Source organism: Nannospalax galili, unplaced genomic scaffold (assembly GCF_000622305.1).
Source record: "Nannospalax galili isolate Female #2095 unplaced genomic scaffold, S.galili_v1.0 scaffold1458, whole genome shotgun sequence".
In the NCBI taxonomy this organism is placed as follows: domain Eukaryota; kingdom Metazoa; phylum Chordata; class Mammalia; order Rodentia; family Spalacidae; genus Nannospalax; species Nannospalax galili.
In genome coordinates this window covers 447,492-457,349 of record NW_008341827.1, presented here as the reverse complement: position 1 = coordinate 457,349, position 9,858 = coordinate 447,492, and the positions used below count along the sequence as shown (strand labels likewise).

General features: G+C 42.9%; 1 protein-coding gene across 2 annotated transcripts in view; it reads left to right on the top strand.

The window, feature by feature from the left end:
- The first annotated feature begins 734 nt into the window (after positions 1-734).
- Positions 735-9,858, top strand: part of Cldn18 (claudin 18) — a 28,776-nt gene continuing 19,652 nt past the window's right edge. Inside the window, exon 1 of one of the 2 annotated variants that reach the window (XM_008837443.2) lies at positions 735-1,007. In XM_008837443.2, the coding sequence (XP_008835665.1) occupies positions 788-1,007 (220 nt within the window). In that variant the 5' untranslated portion in view covers positions 735-787. Of the gene's footprint in view, positions 1,008-8,421; positions 8,643-9,858 lie in introns of those variants that run through there. The other variant, XM_008837442.1, reaches the window with a different exon arrangement.

Below are 9,858 nucleotides of genomic sequence, written 5' to 3'. Positions count from 1 at the left end.
TAAGGATATTATGTGCCTCATGGAGAAAATACATGTAAGAGATGTTGGGCATGAATTACATTGCTTTTGACTATAAGTTCAATACTAATGACAGCAATATATATTAAATTAGGTATCACTGAAGTGAAACACATAAAATAAGGTTGTCTATTGATGATGAAAATGTTTTGACCAGAGGCTCACAGGAACCTGCTCATCTATTTCCCCTATGGGCAACATTTCAGAATTTGATAATTCAGTGTTCTGACTTTATTGACCATAATGACTGTGATGAATGAGAGTCAACTATATTTCATTATGCCTTGCCTAATGTTTTTAACTAAGATGGCAGTCTCCTAAGGACAACCCTAAGGAGTGTGATGCCCTCACTCAGAGGGCCACGTGAATGAGACACTGTATCTCTAAAGTTTTGTGGCTCAGACCCCAGAAGCCCCACCTCACGAACCACACCTTCCAGGCAGTTACCCCTGTACTCGGTTACCCTCCACAGAGGAGAACTTGGTTAATCAGGAAAAGAAACTCCCTCTGAAGGTAAACAGTGAGTAGAGTGTACATATGGCAGAAAACAAATGGCTCTTGGTACCATGTTGTGGAAATTATCTCAGTTAGGGTAGATAAAGAATCAGGGCAAGCCCAGGTGGCACTGGTGAGTCCCCCCACCCCATGCCATGGCCGATTCGTGACGTGTGCACCAGCCTCTCTGAGAAAACGCCATCCATTCACTCAGTGCCCTCAGAACCCAGCTGTCCTTTGTCCTGAAGTGTTAGTGTGCACACTGTAGCCCATCATGTCTGTGACTGCCTGCCAGGGCTTGGGGTTTGTGGTTTCACTGATCGGGTTTGCCGGCATCATTGCAGCCACTTGCATGGACCAGTGGAGTACCCAGGACTTATACAACAACCCAGTGACAGCTGTATTCAACTACCAAGGGCTATGGCGCTCCTGTGTCCGAGAGAGCTCTGGTTTCACCGAGTGCCGGGGCTACTTGACCTTGCTGGGACTCCCAGGTAAGGGCCTGGCTGGTGGGCTGGCTGTGGTAGGGTGGCTGGAGTGGGAAGAGATAGCAACTTGTACTTGGGACCCCAGGAAAGGGACCAGGGAGCAGAAGAAACCAAGGTGTGTTTTGGACAGGAGCAACAGCAGCCACCACAGCGGGTAAAATAAAGTATAGGAAGAGGAAATTTCTAGAGCTGTTGGAACTCCTGTTCCTCTAGTTGGTTAGTGTCCAGCTCTCCCAGAGACACATTTTCTCAGTTGCTTTTACGTGAGCAATGGAGAGTCTCAATTACCCACAAGAACAGAACTCAGGAAGTCCAGTCTTTAGGCACTTTGTCCCTGTAATCCCAAAAGTACCCTCATTGGGTCTGTGACGACCTATCTTCTGAACAGATGCTATTTCCAGGCCTCCTGTGCCTGGACCAGCTTCTAGCAACTCTAAGCTAACATCAAGAATAAAATGGTGTTGAAAAAATACCAGAGAAAAAGAACCATTCTCAGGTGTCTCGGATGGGCGTCTGCTCTGGGGCTTTGGGTGTCTGACCTCCAGAAAGCACCGGTCACAAGTAATAAGATCCCAGGCCCTCCCCACACAAGAACACCTACCTGGCAAATGAGCTCTGCCGTAAGGGAAAGATGTTGTGGGCTGTTGTGCCCCTTCCCCAGATTGGCATGTCAGTTACCCAGGATTGTGAGGGTTTGTTGTTGTTGTTCTTGTTGTTCTTGTTGTTCTTAGTTTGCTTAGTAGATTGGTCATTTCAAATTGAAGAGAAATTCGTGTCACAATAGAAAGTTTAGTGTCCTTCGCTTGCATCATAGAGTAAGAAAATGAGTAAATCTGCCATTTTAATTTCACTTTTTTGTTCCTTTCATAAATAAAAGTCTCAATATAGGAACTGATCTAAGTTAATCATCGTAGGGAGGATCAGAAACAGCAGTTTCCCCAGGGGGAACTTGCCATTTGGCCATAGGGTCGAGACTTGGAAGATGCCAGTCATATGATGATTTATCCCTTCATAGATTCGCCATCTATATATAGAGTGACCCCAACAACCTTGGGATTCGGTGGGTCTCACACACCCTCAAAATGGAAATGTGTGCCTCTGGCTAGAGAATGCAAGGTACTGAGAGAGGAGGACAGAGGGCTAGTGCAACAGGAGATAGCAGGAGAAAGGCGTTCTCCAGACATTAAAAAACACTTGGAATCCTTGAAAGGTGGTTAGGATTTGGAGAAGGCAGCGTTAGAGAAACAGTATGGGCAAAAGCCACTTATTCAGGGGCAAACAAGATAATGACCTTCACTGGGGATGATTATGGAGAGCACTGAACACCATACTAGAAAGGTTGGAAGCCCATAGGAGATCCGTTTCTATGATTGTTTAGGATTATGACACTTTAAGATTAATTGGGTGAGATAACGAAGTAGAGATTGAAGCAAGAGAGCAGAGCAAAGCAAACACAGTAAGCCCAGGATGGGAGAGAGGGGCCAGGTGTTAACAAGAGAACATGAGCCCATGTGAGCGGTCAGTAGAGTCTCCTTCCTCTGAGGTATGGAAGGAAGATGAATTGCTACCATGTCCCTATGTCCTGCTGACTCCCTCCAAGCTTAGTCCAGACATGTATCCTTGGGATTCTCCTTGTCTGAAACACAGAACACTCAAAGACAAGGGCCTGGATCTGTGCAGAGTTAGAGGCCACAGTGAGGAGAATCATCCTGGCCTGACCTCATGCCATACACAACACCCATCAGGGACATGGGAAGGCTCTATGTTGCTTCACCACGGCAGAGTGACATGGCAATCTGTGCACTGGCACTCACATAAGCAGCATCCTAGACAGATTCTGTATAATCTCTACAACCATCAGAGAGCATGGTACTATTATTATCACCCTTTGAGTTCAGTAACTTGCTCAAGGTCACCTACTTATGTTGCTGGGGATTCAGTCTGGTCCTGTCTGACCCCAAACTTCAGCACCATGTCCTAATAGGAATCCCCAAGACTCCAAGACACAAAGCCGAAATGTCTCCTGACCAGAATAGAAATGCTCAGTGAGGAGATGCCTGCCTGTCCTCACTGTTTGCCTAAGTCTAGTTCTGAAACTCTACCCAGACTCTTCTAGGGCAGGGCCTAGATTAAGAGCAGTCAACATCCCCATCCATATGATTCAGAAGGGGAGATGGAGACCTGGAAGGATGGGGTGATTCAGCCATGGTCATAGAGCTAAGTATAGCCCAAATCAAGACTGCCTGTCACACCTTCCCTTAGAATGTATACAAATAATAAATAATGCCAAAAATTTAAGTCCAAATTTAAAAGTTAACGGTGTAAAAGATAGTGCTCATTTCCATGTGAGGAGCAACAGGACAAAGATACGATCCTGAGTCTGGTTTTCTGTTTCACCATTTCGGTGTTTTGATTTCAGTACTATTGGTGCAAATTCTCTATTCACACAGGTTATTTCACAAAATGTCTGGTCATGAGATGTCTAGAACTTGGTAGTTCTTTGACTTGTTTGTTTGAGGGAAAGCTGTGTTGAGGGTATTCCCAAATCCAGCTCCCATGGCTACATTACCACAGTTATTTCTGGAATTAGATAAAGTTCTTTACTCTGTGTTTCTGTTGGTAATGGCTGCAATCAGGTATATGCAAAAACAAGATGCAAAATGCTTGTGGGTAGTGCTAATGAACTGATGCCAGGCACAAACCTTCAAGCTTGGAGCCCTAGTGCCATAGGGCGGGGAGAAGTTCCTACAGCCATTTTCTGCCTGAGCTACAGTGAAACTGCTGTTGATTAGTAACTAAGGACATTACTCACAGCAGGAGGTCAACCTGTTCCAAGAAGACTGGGTATAAGCAAGGTCCTTTCTTAGAGGATACAAGAAAGGAAAAGCAAAACCCTTTGGTTCCCTCATATAGGCATAAGTAATAGAGAAATAACGTAGAAATTGTAGCATTAGAAAACATTTCTTCATTCAACAAACATTTACTAAGCACCTACACGTTCTAGGCTTTCTGTGAGTAGGTAGCACAAATGTCAAAGGGCTGGCAAATCTAGAGACAGCAAACTATTGCCACATAGGGATTCTCAGTATTTGTGGGCATATGCTTGGGGTCATCCTGTACACTGTAGGATACTTAGCAGCCTCTCTAACCTTTACTCATTCGATGGGAGTAGCATTGTTGGCTCTCTAGTTGTAACTACCAAAACTGTCTCTGACCTTGCCAAACACCCTCAGGGGGGAGGGAGGAATTATCCCCGGTTAGGAACTGAAGCTCTAACGTGTGATAAGTAAAAGACTCCGTGTTGGCTACAGACCACGGAGAAAAGGGGCGGCCTCCGAAAAAGACACCACATGTATGAGCTACTCAAGAAGAAAAAGAGCACAAAACAAAATAAGAACGACATGAACGTGGGAAAGAGATTTTTTAAGTCTAATGGGAGGGGCATGACAGAGATGGGAGGTGAGAATAATTATGAAAATTTCAAAGGACAAATTTAATTAATAAAAAGTAACTATCCAAAAAGCTTAATACACATCTACTTCAGTTGTTTTTTTTTTTTTCTTTTTAAGTCATCGTTTTTAAAGACTTGGGTCCTATGTATTAACTTTGTATATGAACATTGTATGGATTGTTTTATGGAGACTCATTAAAGGCAACACATTTCTGAAAGAAAAAAGGTTAAAGAGGCGTGAGAAAAGACACGACGGCAAGAGGGAGCTGAGAGAGTTGGAAGAATCTGGCTTTGTGTGCGACAGGGGTTAGAGAAGGAGGGGCATCACGCACACGACGGTAACAAACACTTAAGAATAACACATATGAACAGCTGACAAGAATCAAAATGAGGAAAGTAAAGTGCTTTCTTAAAATAAAATTTCTTAAATTCTTAAGTAGAAACACTACAGATTCCTAGTGAGAATACTATAAAAATGTGTATTTGTTTCCAATTAACGTATTATATAATGATAATACAGTATTTTGAGTCTTCGCTATGTATTGGGCATTGTCTTAAGAAATTAACATATTAATTATTATGCAATTAATATATTACATAATTATGTGCATTTAAGTAAATTACCTATACTTTCCTATTTATACTAACCTTATGAGGTAGGAACTATTATTTACTCCACTTCATATCTTGAGAAAACTGAGGCCCAGAGAGGTTAAAGAAGTTGCCCCGTGGCCCTGCCATATACGTGGTGGGTGAGGATTCCAAACAAGCTGGCTTTCTGCAGAGCTTGAGCTCTTCCCCATTATAAAAGCTCTAATCAAAGTGTCAGAAAGAGTTTTCCCAGCCAAGCATAGTGGCACACACCTTTAATCCCTGCATTCAGGAGGCAGAGGCAAGTGAATCTCTGTGAAAGCAAAGCCAACCTGATCTACATTTTGATTTCCAGGGCAGCTGGGGCAAATAACCAATTAAAAACATGTTTGTAGTAATTATTGCAATATGTTGATATTCTTTATAGCCATATAAATTGATGATAAAAATACTAAAATTCTAGTGAATAAAAGGAAAGAGTGTGGACTGCCAATTCAAGAAAAGCAAAAAAAAAATGCTTCATAAGTACTTATTTAAAAAAAACGTCAGGGCTTGTGAGATGGGTCAGAGGGTGAAAGAGCTTGCCAAGGGACTCTGACTACCCAACTTCAGTTCCTGGGTCCCACACTGCAAGGAAGGATCTGACTCCCGGAAGTCGTACTCTGACTTCCATATGTATGCCGTGGCATGTGTGCACCAGTATGTGTATATATGTGCATACACACACACACACACACACACACACACACACACACACTGATAAATAAAATTTCAGAGTTCAAACTCAGTGGCAAAGGAATGCAAATCAAAACAACTTCGCAATTTAGATTGAGGGTGTACGAAGATCTTTCAAATACTACTGTTGGAAATAAGATTTATGGAAACAATGTCATTCTATTGAAAGATACTGTTTTAAAATTTCACACCTTGACAACTTAGTTCTCCTAGGAACCTACCTTAAAAGAGTGCCCAGAAAAGCTGTCAAGGAGTTATCTGTTAAAACCAAGCATGGTGGCACACACATTTAATCCCCACACTCAGGAGGCAGAGGCAGGTGGACCTCTGTGAGATGGAGGCCAGTCTGGTCTACATAGTGAGTTCCAGGCCAGCTGAGGCTACAAGGAGACTCGGTCTCAAAAAACAAAAAAGGAGTTATGTGTTAAATGTTCATCATAACATTGCTTTTGTATGAAAGAAAATTAGAGGAATATAAAATCTAATTACATGAGAACAGATACTGCTATGCAATGAACTTTTAATTTATATAAATTATATTTCAAGAACTTTGATGACATAAACAACTAAGCAGCTAAGTGTAAATAGCAAAGCTTACAATCTCTCTTATGTAAAAATATATCTACTGAGAACTGATAAGCAATAAGCCAAATGGTTTGCCTACTAAAATTATGAATAAATTTATTAAGATTTCTCCAAATTTTCTATTATGAACTCCAAAACATTTTAGAATGAGAAATTAGGGGTGTGCAATGTGGTAGCATTCTTTAAATTAATAAATGCATCGATTATTTTTCTACCTAATTCAACTACCTTTTCTCTTTCTTAATGTCTACCTGTAATATTTCCATTGCTCTTTTTACCACCATTTTTGACAAATTTCCCTTGCTACTGTCATATCATAAAAGGTTGTTAACAAAACTGGTAGAAATAATTTCTCCAATGACAATAAAATGACATAACGTCTGGGAAACCCACAGGCCAAAGTGGTGCAGAACCATGTTCAAGCTGAGCACAGGGTGATTTCCCTGAGGAAGTCAGCAAAACATTTTGATCCATTCTAAAGATTATTAAACAAAGTTGTACGTTGCCATTATCATAAACAGAACCAGACCAGTAGTTAGCACTCGGGGATACATTTGATCGGTTTCAACAAAACCTGTTGTTGCAAACAAGAAAGTACATTTTCCTCTATGGATGATATTCAGTCTCTGGCAGAGAGGGCTTAAAGCAGTGGTCACTAGATTCTGAGCATAAAAATCTCCCCAGGAAGTGAAAAGTCCCCCTTCCACTTGTTTCAAAATTTTCTTCTAAAATATGTAGCTTTATAATTTCTCTCTTTCTATCAGTAGTCTATATAGAGAATACTGAGAGTTTACTTTTTAAATTTAACTTTTTCTCTTCCAAAAAAATAAATTCATTGCCACATTTCAACAACAAAAAAAAAGAAAGCTTAGTACTTAAACAAGACTTTTCTTGTCTGATTATGATTTTGAAATTTAGCATTAAAAAAAAAAAAAAACAGGGAAATTGGGGGAGAAACTGCCAGAAAGAAGACAGATCATTTTCCTTGTTTGTTTGCAGCCTGTTTCAGTGGCATTACAACCAATTTTTAAGAGGAGCATGTTGATCAAATGTCACAAACTGGGTAGCTGGAAACCAGATTTCTAGGGCTTTTCAAGAATTAAACATATCCCTCTTGGTGGAATCAAGGAAGACTGGATTGTCCCTAGAATGTCCCCAGAAGCAGTGCCAGAATAATTCTGGCATAACACACTAACATTACCCAATCTAAATGAGCAATCCCGTTCCATCAGCAGAGACCAACCTCTGCTAGCCATCCATCCCCACCTCTTATGCCTAACCTGAGAGCTCAGCCTAGGGGCACAGCCATCAAAGCCGGTTTCACTCTGGCTTACTTCCCAACTTCGGGGTTTCTGGCTCGTGTTTCATTCTCTACAAATACTGATCACCGAACCCAAAGTATGATGTGCAATCAGAGGAGTGTTGCCTCCATTCACATTAGGGGAACACCTTCCACATCTGCCTTTTGTGTTTACCGAGGATAAAGCCGTGGAAGCGGGGGCTGGGGGCATCCAAGACAACACTGAAATGCCGGGACATGTGGCCAGCTTTCTGAAGACTCGATGCAGTAGCCGTCAAAGATCAAAAGAACAGGTGATGGCGAAAGGTAGTGTGTGAAGAAAGTGAGGCGGAAGCTACCGAGGCCGAGGTGGGCACCCTCCAGGGCCATTTCATCTCAGGTGTAACCAGCCTCAGTGGTCTCTCACGCTGTCAGCAGTGGGGGACATATCCTTGTTTGCCCCACATGGTGGCGCATTCTGGACAGAGCCAAAGCTGGTAGGGCCTGGAGGAGAGAGTCCTTCTGTGCACTCGGCCTGCTCTGCGTTCCAACCAACCCCAGGAAACAACCAGACAAGTGCCTCTTGGGGCCGCGTCCCCAATAAATGAAAAAGGAATGCCCTTGAACCAAGAGCGAAACTGAACTATCTAAGGAAAACACTGTGAGCAAACACTGCGCTGAGGAGACCATTTGATTAGAAGGCTCCCCAGGGCCAGCGCACAGCTTCCCAGCAGGAGGGTGGTGGCTTGCTCCCGCAGGCCTGGAACCAGCAGTTGAGGCATGGCCACCACCACGTGCCAAGTGGTGGGGCTCCTCTTGTCCCTCCTGGGTCTGGCAGGCTGCATAGCGGCCACCGGCATGGACATGTGGAGCACCCAGGACCTGTACGACAACCCGGTCACCTCCGTGTTCCAGTATGAAGGGCTCTGGAGGAGCTGCGTGCAGCAGAGCTCAGGGTTCACTGAGTGCCGGCCCTACTTCACCATCCTGGGCCTTCCAGGTAGGCACTGTGACAACGGGATGCGAGTGGTCCAGGGGCTCTGGACGGCCGCGGACTCCTGGGACTCAGCCGCACTCCTGCCTCCTGTGTGAGCCTGGCAGCCCTGACTCACAGTAGAAGGCGTGATGAATAAGAAATTGGCCCTGCGTTAAAGAGGGCAGTAGTCAGCATAGGGAAAAAATGGGAGAATTCATACTCAAGTCAAAGTGAATGGGTGTGCTCTAAGTGCATGCTGGTGATCCCTAATTAATATAAGCCATGTTACTTAAGGAGAAAATAAACAGCTTTCTTCTGTAAGCAGGGAACCTGTTTCCACCTGTACATCCATGGGAGTACGGAAGTGCGATGGGATTTGGTTTTACCCAGGGAAGTTTATTGTGTTAGTCTGATTTTATTTTCAATCCAATTAAAATTTTCTTTAAAAAGTTGAAGTCTCTGTAGGCACAAAAACTATTATCATTAAATTATTATTTCCTTTGTCTGCATTTGTGTTAACAAAAATCTGATATATGTCCCCTAAAAATCAGTTGTCAGAACATAAAATTATAATAATGTAGACTATAAACATATGACATCATTTTGTCTTTAAAGATGAAGTGGGACCTTGCATCTAATACAGATAATTATTTCAAATATGCATCATAGCAACTTTACATTCCCGAGGATCATAAGAACTTTATCTGTACTTAACAAAAAGAAAAAAAGCCGAAAGAAAATAACAGGGCAAGCTGAGCAATGGGTCCCAGAGTGGCCAAGGTGAGGATATGGTTTCGATTCTCTGAAACAAACCCCTTGCAAACAGATAGATGAAACAAATTAACAAGAGGTTGTAAAGATGTCATCATGGATCCCTTGAAGTTGGATTGTAAAAAGCAATTCAATTAATTCATCATCATTGTCAGAAAGTAGAAGATGGTTGTCAGAATATAGGGACTGAGTTATGTATTCCACTGTGGGAAGCTATTCATTGCAGGATCACAGACTCCAGGAGAGACCTGAGTAGGGGCAAGGGAGGAAGACAGGCTGAGGAAGGACTAGACTGAATTGAGGGAACAGGTCACAACACCAGGATGGCTGGGTTACTAGCTAGACCCGTGCTAATTATTAGATTGAGGGGAGGAAAGACTGAGGATTGCTGGGCTGCTAGTTACACTCACGTTAATTACCAGGTTTGCCCCGGGGGGGGGGGGGGAACCGACGGGGCACCGAGAAACCT